The sequence below is a fragment of the Sinocyclocheilus rhinocerous genome, unplaced genomic scaffold (assembly GCF_001515625.1).
Source record: "Sinocyclocheilus rhinocerous isolate Xijiao unplaced genomic scaffold, SAMN03320098_v1.1 scaffold738, whole genome shotgun sequence".
Taxonomy (NCBI): Eukaryota; Metazoa; Chordata; class Actinopteri; order Cypriniformes; family Cyprinidae; genus Sinocyclocheilus; species Sinocyclocheilus rhinocerous.
The window spans coordinates 211,493-231,707 of NW_015633949.1; the positions used below are offsets into that span (position 1 = coordinate 211,493).

The 20,215-nt window shown below is 36.1% G+C and overlaps 1 protein-coding gene across 2 annotated transcripts in view; it reads left to right on the plus strand.

The window, feature by feature from the left end:
- Positions 1 to 2,375: 2,375 nt before the first annotated feature.
- The window catches only part of LOC107744774 (Golgi SNAP receptor complex member 1-like), a 26,410-nt gene continuing 8,570 nt past the window's right edge, over positions 2,376 to 20,215 (plus strand). The window contains exons 1-6 of one of the 2 annotated variants that reach the window (XM_016558583.1): positions 2,376 to 2,468; positions 3,295 to 3,406; positions 3,512 to 3,602; positions 3,904 to 4,011; positions 4,711 to 4,802; positions 7,891 to 7,965. In XM_016558583.1, coding sequence (XP_016414069.1) covers positions 2,438 to 2,468; positions 3,295 to 3,406; positions 3,512 to 3,602; positions 3,904 to 4,011; positions 4,711 to 4,802; positions 7,891 to 7,965 — 509 coding nt within the window. In that variant the 5' untranslated portion in view covers positions 2,376 to 2,437. The remainder of the gene's footprint in view (positions 2,469 to 3,294; positions 3,407 to 3,511; positions 3,603 to 3,903; positions 4,012 to 4,710; positions 4,803 to 7,890; positions 7,966 to 20,215) is intronic. The other variant, XM_016558584.1, reaches the window with a different exon arrangement.

Genomic DNA, 20,215 nt, shown 5'->3' on the forward strand with positions numbered 1-20,215 from the left:
CAATCCGTCTGAGAATCTGGTCTTCTCATTGGCTTTGAGTTTCAAGTTTATGAAAAACACACTACTGTGTTTCCTGTTCTTCTTATTTGCAGTCATACAGCCAGTGCAGTGGCCCAAACATTTCATATTCTGCAGAGTTATTCGTCCAGTCTTAAATGTAGATATTTACATTAAGCAAGGTGACACATTAGATACGTAGCAGACAAACACGCTCACTCACTGCCTTACCATTTCTCTTCTGTTATTTTGATGTTCAGGGATATGGTGAAACATTAATAACTTCACATGGACATGATATTGTTTAGTCAGTGTGTCTGGATTCTTTTGTCTTAGTGTGCACTCTTATTCTGCAGAGTTATTCGTCCAGTCTTAAATGTAGATATTTACATTAAGCAAGGTGACACATTAGATACGTAGCAGACACTGCCTTACCATTTCTCTTCTGTTATTTTAATGTTCAGGGATATGGTGAAACATTAATAACTTCACATGGACATGATAGTGTTTAGTCAGTGTGTCTGGATTCTTTTGTCTTAGTGTGCACTCTTGAAAATGTTGTCACTGTTTTTTTTTGTTTTTTAATGTATTTATTTTTGTTTTAACATCCATCCAATGAAACCTTTATTTTGCTCACCGACTCAGGCATCCCAAAAAGATGCTGTCAAAACTTTATTCATGTAGTTTACATATTTACATATTATTTACAATTCCGCAGACTAATTAAAAACTGGTATAGTGTATATTTATGCATCAGTGTCTAATCAATGTCTGCATCCTACATCTTCCCTTCCAAAAAAACTCATTGGTGATCATTTGGAGGCATGCATATAGCTTCTTATTTGGTCTCTTAGTTTGTGTATGTACAAAATGTCCAGATGCGCTAAAGCACAGCAGTATGTTTCCTCCACGACAGGATGAGGCTTTGATCGTGTGACACATTGAGGCAATGTGGTGTTACTGTGCAATCTGAAAGCAGCAGTACACCTGAGAGTACTTCTTTCTGTGAGCAGCTTCAGCTCTGTCGCTCTGAGAAATGTATAAATCATTTTCTGAATCATTCTTTGTTCTACTCTATAAAAGAAAAGCAAACACAATAATAAAACTTAATAGAACATTCAGATTTTTCTTTATAATTCATGTCATTCTGTGCCAGACTGACCATTAATACAAGTCAAATGTTAATAAGTGGGAAAATTATCTTTTTGATTTAATTAGTCATTGATCCTATTACCAAGAAAAATTGAATTTATTTTGGCTTGTTGTTGATTGTCATGCTTGAATGTAAATTTCTGGGTGTGTTTGAACAAATATGTATAACTTTTCTATGTTTGTGCTGATGTTTTTTTTTCTCTTCTTTTTATACAACAATGATTGTAGATATCGAATTGTTGCCAACTATATGTAAATGACACAAGTGCAATTTCTATCAAGAGTGAAAGAACTGCACAAATACACCTGTTTTTGTGTATTAAAGAAATGAATGGTGTGTAATGAGATGTAAATAAAGATAAAACTTTGTTCTGAATATTTGATGAGTGTTTTTCTTTAATATGGTAGTTTTTATGTATTTGCGCAGTATTTTGATGGGAGTTATGCAGTTTTCAACTCTGTCTATATATACATACCATAGACTGTGATACATACATGTATGTATGTATGTGTGTGTATATATATATATATATATATATGTATATATATATATATATGTATATATATGAGGAAAGTGGGAACTCAAATCCATGGGTTCAAGAACACAGATATGACCAAATAATCTACAACAGGAATGAGTATTTTTAAGATCCTAAAACCAGTATAACTAATAATAATACATAAATATATATAATAATAAATAAATGAAATAATGTATTATTTACATTTAGTCATTTAGCAGACGCTTTTATCCAAAGCGACTTACAAATGAGGAGAATGGAAGCAAACAAAATCAACAAAAGAGCAATGATATGCAAGTGCTATAACAAGTCTCAGTTAGCTTAACGCAGTACACATAGCAAGGTTTTTTTAATCATATAATAAAATAAAAAGAAAACCGATAGAATACAAAAAGATTAGAAAGCAAGTGTTATTTTTTTATGAAAAGTTATATTTGTATATGTATATATTAAAAACATGTTTTTGGGAAATCTATATTGCCACTAGTGCATATTGATTGTGTTTTTGCGTTACATAATATTTATATCATATATATTATTTTATATAAAAGAAAATAAATATTTTTATACTTAATGTGGTTGTATTTTCGAACTTTATTTACAATAAAGATCACAGAAGAAATGGGAATGCTAAAGGAGAGTGCGCTTCTCCTGCTGACCACGTGAGGGCGCTGTGAAGACAGAGCGCAGCGCAGAGCGTGGTGAAGTGCTCTTGCTTTAGTCTCCGCCTCTGCCAGCACCACCGCGGATGACGTCGAACAACAAAGATGGCGGGAGGAAACAGCAACTACTGGGAAGGTGAGGTGGCAAAGCGTTACAAATTCTGCGCGACCAAAAGCTTTATTGCGGGTTGTGACAGCTCACGCCGATTCCTTGTTCTGAACAATCTTTGGCGACGTTTCCATGAAAACGCAGCCAGGTTACCGCGTTAACTATCGCCGTTAGCATTAGCTCGCTAGTCCGCAGAAACGTCAGTGCTTCCGATTATCCCGAAAAACTGAAGAGTACAGCGAGATATTCATTTCTCTTACTGTAAATATTTGTCAGATGTTTTTCACTTTATACAGACTTTCTGTATTCAATGTAACACAAAGATGTATAATCTGTCAAAAAAAAAAAAAAGTTACGCAGCTGTTTATATATGAAGATGAAACGAGCTTTTCAAAATAAAATAAACTCATGGGCCGTATTTCAAAATCTAATAAACGGCCTTCATAGACAGCACTTGAGGGCTTCATATGCACGTTTTGAATGTTTGCACGTGCCTTAGACGCCTAAAACACATGACAGCAGTCAGACTGAGTAGACAGTTAATAAATCTGGACTATCAACGACCAGGTAGACTATTATGAATGTTTTGTTTTCTATAAATATAAATAACTACCACCTGAAGTTGTCAGTGATATGCTGTGTATAATTTTATACATTCTTCTATTATTATTGTATCATCTAATAATGTAAACTGCCACTAACTCTGAAGGTGCTGCTGAAGGTTGTACATTAATTCAAATGCATATTGATGGATGAGTGTCATTTTATGGTCTTGCATTTTATGAATGTGTATAAGCACTGAAATAATTGACTGAATGCTGAATGTAATGTTTATATTATTGCATGTTGACAGACCTGCGGAAGCAGGCGAGGCAGCTGGAGAACGAGCTGGACCTGAAGCTGGTGTCCTTCAGTAAGCTGTGCACCAGTTACAGCAGTTCTCGGGACGGCCGTAGAGGAGACAGGTGTGATGACACTGTAGTAACTCATCAAAGGACTTGTGATGTTTTTGAAATATCCTTGTGAAGATGGGGGTGGTAAAAACACGGTTCTGTTCTCTCTGTGTTCAATAGTTCAGATACAACGCCTCTGCTCCCCAACTCCACTCAAGACAGAATGTTTGAGACCATGTCAGTGGAGATTGAGCAGCTACTTGCGAAAGTAAGAACTCTGTAAAATGTGCCAATATTAGGTTCTGTATGTATTCTTTACAGTCTCCTAATCTGCTCCTCTTGTATATTAAACTACTTACTGACTAATAAGAATCTTTTTAGTGGTCGAAACTGATCTCTAGAGAGCGGAGTATATATTTAAGTATATATACAATACCACTGAATGAAAACAAATAGATGAGTAAATAAGTACACTGTTTGTTTAATTTGAATTAATTTATTTATTTTACACATTATTAATTATATTATTTACTTATAGTTTTGTCTCACTTCGTTCCTGTGTTTTAAAGCTTACGGGGGTGAATGACAAGATGGCTGAGTATACAAGCACACCAGGAGTAACGTCTCTGAACGCTGCTCTAATGCACACTCTCCAGAGGCACAGAGACATCCTACAGGTGAGTTTTTGTCATTTATAATCTCGTCCCATTTGAACACAGTAATTTACATGATTGTCCTTAAACAGCTGGCTGCCCAATTATTAATATATGTGTACTGTACACTGTTCAAAAGTTTGGGGTCAGGAAGATATTTATTCATTTATTTTGATTAAGAAATTAATGCTTCTATTTAGCAAGGTTGCCATGAATTGATTAAAACGGACAGTAAAGACAATTATAATGTTATAAAATGTTTCTATTTCAAAATTTTTTTTTTCTTTTGATTCATCTAAGACTCCTGAAAAAATTGTATAACTGTTTCCACAAAAATATTATGTTGCAACATTTTCAACATTGATAATAAAAAGAAATGTTTCTTGAGCACTAAATCAGCATATTAGAATGATTTCTGAAGGATCTTAAAGGATGGAGTAATGGCTGCTGAAAATTGCATAAAATGTTACGATAGAGCAGAGTTATTTTAAGTTGCAATAATATGACTGTTTTTACTTATTTTGATCAAATAAATGCAGCCTTGGTGAGCATAAAAGACTTTGTTTATAAAGATTAAAAAAATAACAACCCCAAACTTGCAAATAGTGTACTTATTATGAAGACTGTATTATCAAGAGGAAAGGGCACTTCATGTATTTGACATGAATATAGCTGACCTAGCTTGTTATTTATAATCCCTTCGTCTCTGTTTTCCTTATCTAGGACTACACACATGAATTTCATAAAACCAAATCAAACTTCATGGCAATCAGGGAGAGAGAGGATCTTCTGGGATCTGTGAGAAAAGACATTGAGTGAGTTTTCTCTTTAATTTCCTTTTGAAACCAAAAAGGTTGTGAACACCAGTTCCATGTAATGTGTAATTAACCTGTATTATGAAACCTTCTTTTATGTGTAATGAAAATTCTCTCCAAACACATGGTTTCTGTTCACAGTTCAAGCTGTCAGTCTGATCTTTATATCGCCATGCTGTTTCATCCAAGAGCAAAGTTGAATTCAGGCCCTGATGAATTCTTTCAGTTTCTTTCTCACATTTTCTGTGCTGATTGTGAAGGAAAATTAGTGGAATTCTTCTGAATGGATTTAAAAACGTGCTAAACCAATATGAGAATATTACACTCTTATTTTAGTATAATTCATAAATAAATACATAAAGACCATGCTCGCTTTCTGTGAAGTTCTGCAGGCACAGATTTGTTGTGGTGCTGGTTGTAATCCTGAGATCGTGACTGCGGGGCTGAATAATGACTTATTGATCTGAGCCGCAATGGTCTAGCACCTCTATGGGCGGCTTATTTAATTTGTGTGTCTTGAAATAGTTGTTGTGGTACCATATATGATGAGAAAAACTGCTCCATACTGCTTATTTTTTTGTCTAAATAAACTGACTGTCAGAATTGGATTTGAGCTCAATCCATCTCTTGCAGCATTGTTTATAAGGCCTGTATTTACTCAAGTTAGGAGTACATCCCTTTCTGCTTCATCTTCAGCCACATTCCACTCACCTGACCAGCAAAAACTTGTTTACCCAGTATAGAGAACAGCACGTCGGCCGATTTCATACACTTGTGCATCAAATTGAGTGGGTTACACTTAGAATGGTGCACAGATTTTACCTAATCAGACAGTACTCTGATGAAATTATACTGTATATAACCCAGGAATAGAGCATTCTGATAATTAATATGCTGAACGTACATTGTTTTACTACCGTTCAAGATTTAGGGTCAGTAAGATCTTTAAAAAATGATTATGAAAGACGTCTCTTGTGCTTACCAAGGCTGCATTTATTTGTTATATTTTGAAATTATTTAAAATAACTTTTCTATTTTAATATATTTCACCTTTTCGCATCACATTTATTTCTGTTATGCAAAGCTGAATTTTCAGCAGCCATTACTCCAGTCTTCAATGTCACATGATCCTTCAGAAATTATTGATTGCTGAATAAAAATAATAGATTTTAAAAAAATGATGTCTTACAGACCCCCAAATTTTGAATGGTAGTGCATGTCTTGTTAACAGATTGTATCTGAAGCACATTATTGTTATTAAATATATTGATTAAAGTACAGGCACGATCTGTTGTAAGATTTTTGCTTAGTCAACATACTGATTATTTAATATATTATTGTGCAAAATAGTGTAGTTGAAAGTGTTAAAGGGGTCATATGATGTTACTAAAAAGAACATTATTTTGTGTATTTGGTGTAATGAAATGTGTTTATGCGGTTTAAGGTATCATATGATATGGTTGTAATATTCATATTTACCCCCAGAGGGTGATGGTGCACCTTTAGTAACACACTGCTGGATTTGTCTGCCAATGTAGAACATTGTTTGCACGCTCCTACTCAGTTACTTTCTGTCTTGTAGACTGTGAAGGTTTCAGCCGGGCCACCTCCGAAACCTTACTCCTGTAGTGCGTGTCGTGCCTGCTGTGCTCCTCCTGTTACCGGGCTCCCCATTGATCAGCAGCTCAGCGCTATAGAAATGTCAGCAGGCAGAATTGACAAAGCCCCCTGTGTGATTTAGTGCACTGCCCTTTAAAACCTTGTTAGAATGATTAAATTGGCTGTCAGCACCCTGTCACTTTGATTGGTGTGGACTGACAGTTGATTTGACCAGTGGACAGGTGTAATCCCATAGAAACTGGATTAATATCCCTTCTACATACATCTGTTTACAATAGGTACAGAGAAAAACCCACCGGAGGGTGAAGCCTAGTTCAGCCAAGGTAGTCATTCAGGCTGCCATTTTCAGCAACCTTTTCCCACCCTCATAAACTCTCCTCTCAGAGATGTCAATGTCAACTTTATTTATATAGCACCATTAAAAACAACAACTGTTGACCAAGGTGCTAAACAAAATATCAAAGCCTTCAATAAAAACAATTACAACATACAGATTATACACACTTAAAATCACTAAATACACAAATTAACTAAATGCTAAAGAAAATAAATATGTTTTGAGCTTTCCCTTGAAATCATGTACCGTAGTAGCAGTTCTAATGTACACAGGTAAACCGTTCCAGAGCTTTGGTGCAGCAATGGAAAAAGCACGATCACCTCTTAGTTTCAACCTAGCCTTCGGAACATTTAGTTGTCTCTGATTGGATGACCTTAGAGACCTAGCTGGATTGGAAATGGAGAGTAAATCAGACATATCTAGGTGCTAGACCATTCAAACATTTAAAAACCAGTAGCAGCACTTTAAAATCAATTCTAAAATGGACTGGGAGCCAGTGCAAAGAAATTAAAACTGGAGTAATATGTTCTCGTTTTCGAACACCTGTAAGAAGCCTGGCAGCAGCATTCTGTACCATCTGAAGACGGGCCAGAGAGGACTGATTAATGCCCATATAAAGGGAGTTACAGTAGTCTACTCTTGTTGAGAAGAAAGCATGAATCACTTTTTCCAAAGTCCTTAAAAGAAACAAATGGTTTTACCTTGGCTAGGACTCGGAGATGAAAAAAAACTGGTTTTAACCACAGAACTAATCTGTTTGTCAAATTTGAGAGAGATGGGGAGATGGAGATTTGTTTTAATTTGTGCTGTCAGGCCAGTGGGTGTCTTCAAAAAAGCCTAACTGGTGTTGCACAAAGCAAAGGGGGTATTTTTGTCTTTCGTTTCTTTGATGAACTCTTGGGAAAGGGCTGTTCTTCTCAGCACTGTGTTCATTCATTATTTACACTAAATGCTGTCTGTGAGAGAGAGCTTGTGTATAAATGGCACAGAATGAAGAGAAACCCTCAATATTAACCCAGCCCCCCACTTCATCTGAAGTGACAGACTTTCTATAGGATGATGTTCATAAAATGCCACATGGGTGATTGCATTTCTGTTTAATTGTTAATTAATTTTCTTTTCTCTTGTCAGGACATATAAGAGTGGCTCGGGAGTGAATAACAGGCGGACAGAGCTCTTCCTGAAAGAACACGAGCACCTGAGAAAGTAAGACCCTTCTTCCTCTGCAGTCTACTTGATGAAATACTCTGAAATTCACAGTAGCACAATTTTTGTGTGAAGAAATTATAAAATTATCATTTCACATTTTTTCTTTAATGGGAAGAAGGTGCAGTGAAAAAACAACAACATGGTACACATGAATTTAAAATGCATTTTTTTTTAACTCCAGGTTTGGTGTGCTTGTTTGTAGGTCTGCAAATTTTGGAATTTTATAATATTTCACTATAAAATAAATATGTATTTAAGATAAATAATATTAGAAGAATAATACGGTACAACTGTAAAATTACAATAATATAGATATGTTACAGATGTGTTTCTTTTATTTTCTAATGTTAAATTAGAATGCTTTTGCCAAAAGCTTTTTGGCAAAAACTATAGAAAGCCCTTAAAGCTTCTCTTCTGTTGACCACAGCCTGTTTATATTTACAAGTCTGGGAAGATGTGTGAAGCAGACATCTTACAAGCAACAACCCAGTTTGTGTAGAACTGCAAACCAATCTGCTCCCAGACCCTGAAAACACTGGAAGCATGCGTGTAAATGAACACAGTGTCTTGTTTCACTCTGTTGCCCACAGCGCATATATTTATTTAATGAAATTGCAGCCCTTCACAATTTGATAGTCACACTAAGCTATATTGCGATTTCTGTTTTATTTCAATTAAATGTTTAGCTCTACATGGTACTGCGTCTTCATCTCAACCCTTTCTGATAAGATCAACACAGCCACCGATAGATCAGTAAAGATAGTGGTACAATTCTAGTCAATCCAAAGATTTTTCAATGGAAGGAAGTAAACTTCAGAGACGCCCACATTCAGGTGGAAAGGAGAGAATAAGACACTCAAAGTGTAGCACTCCGTCACCCACTCCCAGTGTCACAGCCACTTTGTCTGAGGAATGGAGGAAGGTTACCTTTAATAGACACACTCTCATTCATCAGTAACTCAGCAAGTTACAGCAAGCTCTTTTGCGCTGTTCTGTGTCAAATTGATGACTTAAATTTGTGGAGTCATCGTAAGTGGCTGCCCCAACTGCTTGTGTAGGCATGGGTTGATTTGATATAACAAAGGATGTAAAATTCGCACTGGTTTTAAAACATTAAAATGAATCAATGGGCTGTGGTAAAGAATTTGACAGAGAATTTGCTCTGGGTCATTTGTTTCATAGCAAAGCCTCACTGTATCAGTTTGCCAGAGGTAAGTAAAAGAGACCAGTGACAGAGACAAATATTACACACACATGCTTTAAGACTCATGGATTGATTATTGCCTCAGGGAAAGCTTGGATAAACTAGCTCAAATTAAAGCTTTCTGAGTTTAGCTTCTGGGATCAAACTTAATAGCTTATGAAGGACTGTTCTAAATTTATTTTAATAAGTGAATGTAAATTGCCATTTGTGTACAAGGCTTGCTTTGACCAATTGAGAACTGTTTGAATCATGAAAAAGTGGGTGTTATGAACCAGAATAGAGTTCTGGAAGTAAAAAGTCCATTCATTTTCTCCATAGAGAAATAATACAGACCCAACATTAGCTCTGAACTCTTATTGATCTGATGCTTCTATGGCATTTTAACTTCATTTAAAAGCTATTTAATAGATGAATTCCTTGCAAAGCCTTATATTTGTATATTCTACCATTCAAAAGTCCTTAAACTTTCTATTTATCAAAAAAATCTCAGTTGAATCTATCACCGTTTCCACAAAAATGTTAAGCAGCACAACTAACATTGACTACGTTTACATGCGCACGAATAATGCAATTATTTCCAATAATCAGAGTAAGGACTTAATCGCATTATGATGTTTACATGTCAAGAGCAAAGCTCTTCACTCCCGTTTACATGCAATTTCCATTATTCTTATTATTCGCTAAGAATTGTGGTTATTTTTTTTATTGCCATTATTCACACACCCCACTGCACAGCACAAATGATCGACTCAGAAAGAGCAGGTGTGTTACTGGCCGCTGTTTTAATTTTGTTTAATGCAAAACACGTTTGTATGATTGTATTCCATACTTTTTCGGTGCCATAGAAATGTGATGGCAATTTGTTTGCCTACGCTGGCAGCGAGTTGTGTTTTCCCCAGAAATGCGATGCTTTCTGCCCCGCCATCGTTTCTAATCTGCGTATTATTACAGGTGCGCGTCACGTCATTCATGTATGTCACAAGCACATGCGCACTTTGGTCAGAGCAGCAATACTGCGATTAAGGTGTTTACATGCCTGTATATTTCGATTAACATCGGCGTACGCCACCTATGTTAATACGATTATGCTTGCTGCGATTATGAGTTTAATCGCATTATTTAAATCGAAGTCTTGCGTTTACATGAGGTAAAGTTTAATCGCAATATTGCCAAAATCTAATTATAATCGCATTAAGAGGGTGCATGTAAACGCACTCAATGATAATAATAAAAATCTGAAGAATCATGTGACACTGAAGACTGGAGTAATGGCTACTTTGCTATTACACGAATACAAAACACTAAAAAATATTCTAATATACAAAACAGATATTTTAAATTGTAATAATATTTCACAAAATTAATATTTTAGTATTTTGGATTAAATAAATGCAGGCTTGATAATATAGACTTTCAGAAACATGTAAAAAATATTACTGATCCCAAACCTTTGAACGGTAGTGTATTTGATCAAATTTAGCACTCATAGGGAAATATGATAATGTTTTGTAATTATCATTTAAATCTGGTTAATTTTCAAATTGTTTGTCGTAAATAAACATCTCAGAAAAATGTTATGGCGTAATGGGGCATAATTGTCATACATGTCTTCTGTAGAGGATACCAAGACAAACATCATGCTAATCAGGCATTTTGGGGAGACACAACAAGTCAATAAGGAAAGAAATTATAGATCGATATTCCTATGAAATATGAGATATTCTTATGAAAATGTTGCCAAGTTATTACTCCCATTATTACACTTCTTTTTTCATTATGGTTTGCCCCAAGAACACATTAATATGCAATGAATAGACAAATTGTATAGAATGGGAAAACCCATTTATGGACATTTTACGCACATATTCCATAAGGTACAGTTATAGTAGTATATCAAATAATTCTGTTATATCTTTCATAACATGGTTGAGAATCATCTTTGTACAAAGTTTGGCTAAAAATAGCCTGAAACCTAAAAACTGATTGGTGAATGAAAAAATAAAACATTGTTTTTGCCTATACCAGTGTTTCTCAACCCTGGTCCTGAGCGCCCCCCAACACTGCACATTTTGTATGTCTCCCTTATCTGACACCCATTTCAGGTCCTGGAGTTTCTTTTAATGAGCTAATGAGTTGAATCAGGTGTGTTTGATTAGGGAGACACAAAATGTGCAGTGCTGGGGGGCGCCCAGGACCAGGGTTGAGAAACACTGGCCTATACGTACCTTTTCATGTCTATTTTATTTTTTATTTTTTTTAAACTTAGTCCTGGCGTCCTCTACAAAGGACATAGAATAAACAATATATATTTTTTTAATGTTTTCTCCATTTGTTTTTTATGCTCCAACCAATGTAATGACATAAAAAAATTCACAAAACTTTTTTTTTATGGTTCTCAGGAGGATATGAATATTCTGCGAAATATTGCAAAATATTAGGCTAAATAAACAATATCTTGTATAAAAACAATATACTTTATATGTACACTGACTATAAATGAATTTTTTTGTTTTTTAAATCCCTGTAGGGAAAATACATGGGAAAGATACTTCCAGAACCAAGGCATCTAAAAAGTGGGCGGTTACTGTTTTGCTCTATGGAGCCAGTTTAGATTCACTTGCATTGACCTGCTGCTCATGTGCTGAGTGGTAATTGGCACAGTTGAGACTGTAAGCTGGCTGAATGCTGAGTGTGTATGTGTGCGCCTCTCTCTCTCCCTGCAGTCCTGGCCACATGCCCGCTTTGTTTCTCAGCATCAGTGTGCCCTTACTTCTTTCAGCCCAGTGCCTCACATCAGAGTCTTCTGGGGGGCAAACACAGGGCATAGACACTTTATTTACTTTAACATTTGCACTGCTCTGTTGTTTTTCCTTTTCTTTTTTTTTTTTAGGACCTGTGTTAACTATATAGAACATTTATCTATGATAAAATATGGTCCAGAATATCACACCATTAGTATTGTTGACATACTGTACTTCCATAAGCTGTAAGATAGGTAACAAGAGCTGCGTTTGTACGATTTGGGCTGTGGTTGTCTCCTCATCTTCCTTTCACATGCTTCTCAGCTCTCAGAGAGGAAGTAATCTTTGGTGTTATTGCTTGAGCCCTTTCCAATGTAAACAGTAATTGAAGTCGATGCCATCAGGAATGCCATTTAAAGACATTAACAGCTATGACAGTCTGACTCATAGATTACACTGAGCACTCAGAGAAAATAAGGAGGGAGATTGTGGAAACACATTGCAGGCAATTACTCATGCAAATATGGAAGGATCCGACAAGAAAAAAGTAAGCAATAAAACAATGATAACTTGTTACAGGAAACTAAGGCTGTTCTAAAGGCTTTCTAAAGAGCTAAATGTTTTTGTTCTGTTTCACTCCTTTATATGACTTCATAAAATCATTTCGTATCCCGCTGACTGAAGTAGGCCTGGAGGTTAAAAAACTAAGACTAAAGCTAGTTCAGTTGTAATGCTCACACATTTGGAAGATTCTATTAAAACAGAAAGCTTATCAGATTATATTAAGTAAGAAGAAAAATCCTACAGGAGGCATGGCAGGACATTTGTTCTTCAGTTGTCTTGTCTGATATGGTGTGTGTGTACGACAGGATTGCTTCCTGCAAAGCATCTGATGATGAAGAGCAAGCAGCTCTAGATCCATTATACATTTACTGGAAATTTCTGGCCATATTAGCGCTGTTTATGTCCAAAATAGACATAAAGCAATTACACAGGTCAGTTCCTCTCTTTCACAGCTGGTTGAAAATACACGTTTTATTGTCTGGGTTGATCCAAGGATATTTTAACATTCTTATCTTTCTTTCAGAAAGAAAGGAGATTAGTATGTGTACGAACAGTTTTTATGTTCTATAAAGTAAGTAACTTTAAAACACTCTTAATTTTTTGAACACACAATGCAGTAAGAATGCTCAGTATTATGGCCATTAAGTATGAATTTCATTGCTCAGGGAAACTTGTTTTCCTCACTGGGCATATGACAATAAACGCTTTGAATCCTTGAATCCTATGGGTAGTCGTGGCATAATGGTTAGGGAGTCGGACTTGTAACCCAAAGGTTGCGGGTTCGAGTCTCAGTACCAGCAGGGATTGTAGGTGGGGGAATAAATGACCAGCGCTTACTTCCACCCTCAATACCACGACTGAGGTGAGACCCTTGAGCAAGGCACCGAACCCCCAACTGCTCCCCGAGTGCCGCAGCAAAAATGGCTGCCCACTGCTCCGGGTGTGTGTTCATGGTGTGTGTGTTCACTAATCACTGCTGTGTGTGTGCACTTGGATGGGTTAAATGCAGAGCACAAATTCCGTGAATGGGACACCATACTTGGCCACACGTTACTTCCTTTCCTTTCCAAAAAACATCTTACCGATATACACATTTTATTTTATTTTATTTTATTTTATTTAAAGAAATATACAAATGAAGCACATACATGCTGTGATGTATATTGATTCTGCAGTTTCCGTAACTGTAGCTTTCTAATATTTGCTGCTTGTCACCTCCCTCTTGCTCTCCTTGCATAGCACTAAATCTGAAATGCTGAGCACATTTCTTTCTTGGGACATGAGCACAGGGCAAGCAGGGAGGCTTGGTTTTCACTCACAGCTCTCTCTCTCTCTGTGTGTGTGTGGAGACAGAAGGACTCTGCAGTCCTTGCCTGTGTGAGTTTTGGCCCATCTCCACTCATATCAGATGCAGCTAGCAGGTTAATGAGAGTCTTTGAAAGTCATATTCAGAATTTTAACTTTTTAACTTGAAATGCCATTTCTAATTTATTTTAATCAGCACTGTGCCCATTATTATGCTATAGTTGCACGTTTTTACTTGCATTTGGCGCATAGCAAGTGTTAATTTTGGCCCCTGATTTGAACATTTCTAAGATAAGCAACTAAATAAAAGTTAGTAATACTTTTTTAGTATCCTTGTTGCACGCTCACTATACTGTAGTAATAACAGTAAATTATGCATGATCACAAGCAACTAATTCTAAGCCAAGCCCTTGCACTAACCATATAGTATGTGCATGTTGTTAATTAATATTACTTGCTACTTATTTGTGTAATTACACTGTAACAAGGACACCTTAAAATAAAGTGTTACCTAAAATTCTTATCATAATGTTCCTCTCTCTTTGTTTTGGATTGTGTGCAAGAATGTACGCTTCTGTATGCCACCCATTGTTGCTAATCCGTTCTCTGCTGTCATCTTAAGGCTTTTAAATACAATTATATTATCCCTTGATTCCATTTTTAAAGCTGTTAGCGTATTGTAGGAAATTGTTATTGTACTTAAGGTGGACACTTGGGATCAGAGCTTTGTAGGGTTTCCAAGGTGTCCATTTTTTTATTGCATTGGAAATGCATTTGAATTGTGTCCATACAGCTATAGTCCATTAGCTCATGTAGAAGACTCTCTCTCTCTCACTGTCTGAATGTGGGGATTCAGTATGGCAACTCTCCCACCAAAAACAATGAAACAGATCAAAGTACAAATGATAAAAGTAGTTTAGCAAAGAGCGAATGACCTTGAGTCTTAATTTCTACTGCACTCATCATGGTGCGAAAAAGAACCGAGCAGACCATTAAATGAGAAACTTGTGCCAAATGCTTTTGTAATTCCATTATCGAGCCCACTGTGTTTTTTTTCTCTAGCTCTCTGTGGTGCTGGGAGACAGAAAACTGAAATGTCATGCCATGTCATTGGAAAATTATGGCCATATTATTAGGCATGATAACACAAGCTGAACAGCTATTGTTTTCCTGACCTATAAGCTCTCTCTTCTAGCTCATTATCATATTAACATGTTATTTATATCAACGGTAACCTCTCCACCTGTAGTTCCATGAATGGAGGATCCAGCAGATGGAGCTCACCAGCCTGGGGCTCAGACGTCTCTCTCACTCTCCTCCTGTCAGCTCTGTGGAGTTGGGGTATAAATCTTGCCTCACATAGGTCGGCCAATAACAATGAGGCGGATTTTCTGATGAGCCAGCAAGGTTCCTCTCTGTGCCAGCTTCAGGAAAAAAGAGCGAGACTGACTTCATGACTGATAATGAGGACTCATTTAATTACATTTCCTAAATTTTAAACCCATGTTAAATGTCCAGTGCCTAGCGTTGGTTTTTAGAGCAGCTCTTCCATGGCTTAATATGGACTCCATGGCAGCAGCTGTCAGGTGGACCATGGGATATCTATGCTGCATACATCACCCTACCGTCTGCCCTGTAATGGCAAGGTGAATGTTCAGTAGATATATACTACAGGTCAAACAGTTTGGACAATGTTTTTGGAAGAATTCTCTTATGCTCACCATACATTTATTTGATCAAAACCAAAAATCTTAATAAAAAAAAACAAAAACTGTAATATTCCTAAATATTATTACAATTTAAAATAACTGTTTTATATTTTAATATATTTTCAAATGCAATTTATTCATGTGATGGCAAAAGCTGAATATTTAGCTCCAGTCTTTTGTGACAACCTGTGTCAAAAATAGTTCTAATATAATGATTTGGTGCTTAGGAAACATTTCTTATTACCAATGTAAAAAAATAAAAAAAGGATTCTTAGAGGATTCTTTGATTAATAGAATGTTCAAATGAACACAATTTCACTGACTTTTGTCACTTTTGATTAATTAAATGTACACTTGCTGAATAAAAGTTATAATTTCTTTAAAAAACGTGTGTGTGTGTATGTATATATATATATATATATATATATACACACACACACACACACACACATACAAAACAAAAATATATTTAATTATAATTTTATAGTAAATAAATAATTATTAATAATAGTAATAATTCAGTTTTAACATTTTTTTGTCCCTATAGTGCATATTTCCATTTGTTATTTCATAGTTTTGATGAATTTACTATTATTCTGGGAAAAAAAAAAATTCACAGCCACATGATTTAAAGGTATCTTTCATGTCCATAACACAGACATTTTTGTGTTAGAAGGGTTAGGGATAAAAAAAAAAAAAAGGTCAGCGCATTAGTAATAGTGATGTCTTGATAAGCAAGCCCCACTAATAAAGAATGAGTCAGTGTGTCCAAACTTTTGACTGGTGTTGTAGCTGGAACAGGACACATTACTGGATTGTTTCAGAGTATTGCTACCAGAAGCATATTGCATTCAGTTGCAGTGATGCACTTCACTGAGAACCAAAATTGTTCTTCTTAGCTGTATGTTTTGCAGAAAACATTAAGGCTGAAGGTGACGGAGACAGTAAGAGGTAAAGGAAGAATGGTTTTAAATTACCCTTATGCTAATGAACCCATTGATGACTGCAGAAACCGAGATGTAGGGATAGTTTTCTCCACCAGTAGAGCTTTTGTGTGTCATACATTGCACCAGACCCTGACATCTTTCCATTACCCGTCTGCCTCGGAGCTGATAAAGAACTACAGTAAATCTTTCAGCTAAATCCAGGGCTTGTCTCAGTCTATAAAAACACAGCATGAATTGGACCTTGACACCCCTCCCAGATTCAGCAATGCACATTTTATAGCACAAGCCCGGTGACAGATGGGTAAAACCAATACGGTCACCCCGTGATAACTGTCAGCTGTCCGCAGCACCATACAGGTGTGCTGTATATTTGTTTTCTTATAGACCTTCCAGCCTCTGTATGTAAACTAGTTAAACGTTTAGTTTAATGTTAGACTTGGAGTTCAGTACCATACATTCAAACTTGATTTCAACAAATAATATTTTAACCAACAATAACTTTGTTGGCCAGGACACTCCTGGAAAAGAGATTTTAATCTCAGCAAGTCTTTTCCTGGTTAAATAAAGATATTAAACTTATTTATTTTTCTTTTTAATAAATGCATAGAGTTTCTTGAATAGTTTTGAGTGATGACACAAACAGATCATTGAACTACAGTTTGAATCCATTCATGAAAATAACTGCTTCACAGAAATGAACTGTACTAGCTCTAACATCATTTTTGCTTCTGAAGTTTAATTAAAAACAGTATTTTTCACATTCACATGTTTGCTAGACAAATATATTTTTTGTTTAATCTCAGGAAATGGCTTACCCTGAAAGGCTGTGCGTCTGTACAGTACCAGTTTGTGTGCTGCATGTGTTTGCGTAGATTATTATTTAATTTTAGGTTAAAGGCTCACATTTTGTTTTATTGTAAACGGGTGCTTTTCCCAAGGATAGTCATATCAGGCGGTCAGATTTGTTTATACTTGAGTTCATACTTTAACCCTGGAGACAAGGATCTAATGACTTCGCTGCTTTTTGTTTTGTTTTTCGTCTTTTCTCTGAAACATTATCAGTATCAATCCTAATTGGCAAATAAAATGCTGAGCACATTGCTTTCAGTGAGCATTTCTTGAAACACAAGCCTCAAGGGGGCTATGGGGTATGACACACATTTCTGTGTGTGTGTCTGTAGGGGTTGGTTATTGGGCCCTGTGGAATAGGACTATACACCAAGCCATTTTCACATCTTGTGTATTTCTCAGGTGAAAGTGGGGACTGTTGTGGGTTAAGCATCATGTCCAAACAACACTGTTCAGTGTATGATTCCAGGGATGAATAGTGAATCACTTTATTGTGATTCACAATTTTTTTGAATATACTGTACGCTACTGTTCAAATGTTTGGGGTCAGTGAATTTTTTTAAGGAATTAATACTTTTATTTAGCAAGGACACTAAATTTATCAAAAGTGACAGTAAAGACATTTATAATGTCTCAAATGATTTCTATTTTAAATAAACAATGTACTTTTGAACTTCATTCAAAAATCCCGATGTACCTGGGTTATCACAAAAATATTAAGCACACAGGATCATGTGACTGGGGTAAATGCTGCTGAAAATTCAGCTACACCATCACAGGCATAAATTACATTTTAAAATGTGTAAGGGATAATGTATATCCATCCGGTTGTTATGGCAGAATAAACTTTGACAGTCTAATCAGGACTCCGACGCAAAGCAGATTACAACTGCTACTTCCCACACAAGTAAATGATTGGACACAAAATATTGATTTGAGTTGAAATATTTAAGTAGCTCACTAAACGCAAAGCTTCTGTGAAGAAAACAGTTGCTAACAGGTGCCTTCTAGCAAAGATGAATGAACAAGTTCAAATTAGACAAACAGAATACGGAATACGGTACGGTACACTGCTTTAAACCACATAATTATAGGGACAAGAGATATTGTTTTGAGAATGAGATAATTATAGATTTATCTTAAATATTGAGATAATATAGATTATAATGCTATTTCACAATATTACTGTTTTTACTGTAGTTTTTAATCCATTGAATGCATCCTTGGTAAGCATATAAGACTTTCAAAAACATTTAAAATATCTAATACTAATACCACACACTTCTGAATCGTAGTGTTCATCTTCTAAACTTCCATATCAACTTTTAAACAATTAGACATTCATGTGCATAATAAAATATTCCCCATAGTCCAGATGTGTATGCCAGCAACCCAAGTCTAGATATACTCTGCTGAAAGCTTTACAGATCAAAATTGTATCAGCGTAATTTTCAGATTGGCAATCGTGTGATACTAGCTAATGCAATTGAACTAATAGCCCTGCTGTTGAGTTCGAAATGGATGAGGATTAATGGGAAGACAAACTATATTTGCTAGAAATTTTTTGCATTGTCCTCTCACTAACTTTCTCAATAGCTGATTTATTTCCTTTGAATTTAATTTTCTGTGTAGGAAACCAGGTGGATATATGTCTGATGCGGATGATGTAGATTAATGAGTCTTAGGGAAGCCTTATTAATTATTTATCAAGATAAAATGCAGATGATGGTAAAGGAACCTGTTTAGTCGAGTCCCACAGGATGCTAATTATTTGCCCCGCTAATTGTAAACTACACTGTGCAAAATCAGCATCATTAGCACCCACTGGGACAATTTATAATGATTAGTCTAGCCGAGAACTTGGATACAGTGTTTTGGCTTTTTGATCAATCAATGTCATAAGCTCTTAGGATGACAGCCATTTGACAGAGCAGATCTTCTCGGATCAGATTTGCTGCACCTTTCCTTTCTTCAACGCATTTATAAGCAGGAGCCAAGATACGAGTTCATGTGCCTGTGAAGACAGAGCCCTGTCCTGCAGTAGTGGGGCTGAACAGCATGTGGACTGTTAGACTCTATTCTCCCAGCTGCTGTTTGTGTGTGCCAGATTTCTCTCACCGCTGCTGACAAACCATGCAGACAGAGAGAGAGAGAGAGTTCACAGGCATCGGTATTGTATATGGTATTCATTACATGGCGAAAAAAATGTATGTAGACTCAAATGATGAACAGATTTAGCTATTTCAACTACACCCATTATTAATAGGTGCATATAATTGGTTTGAAAATAAATGTCCTGCAAATGCATATGTGTCCACTAGTGCTGTGTTCAAAATATCGATACGACGATGTATCGTCACAGAGATTTGACGATACGAGTATCGATACAGCTGGCCCCACTTAACATCAAATTGCTTCTGTTTCACACAAATGCTGGCACAGACATGCATGTTCGGCTAGAGTCGCTTTGAACTCGTGCATCTTCGGAAGCGGAGCTGCGTGGAAAGTTACAAAAAATTTAGTGCACACACCGCCACGCGAAACGACGTCGCGCGCACTCAAAGCGAACTTCCGCCAACACCGCGACGACATCATATTTGCCGCGCGCACCTAAGCGAACTTGTAGATGTGTAAAAAATTTTTTTAAATAAAATTAAACACTTGCGGACGCATCGAGTATAAATCAGCCTTGAGCGTGTGTGCGTTAGATACAGTGAAGACAGCGCGTTAGTTTAGAACGTAGAGAGTGTGTTAATTTGTGCGATGATAACCTACCAGCAATGTAAATGATTTTTTAAATATATTAGAATGAGTACATTACAATATCTCTGCCAATAGTTAGAAATGGTAGAAATGGCAGCAGTGTTTAATAAACAGCTGTTTTTATAAATTCTTCTGAGGTGAAATTCAGTGCAGTCAGTGCAGTCC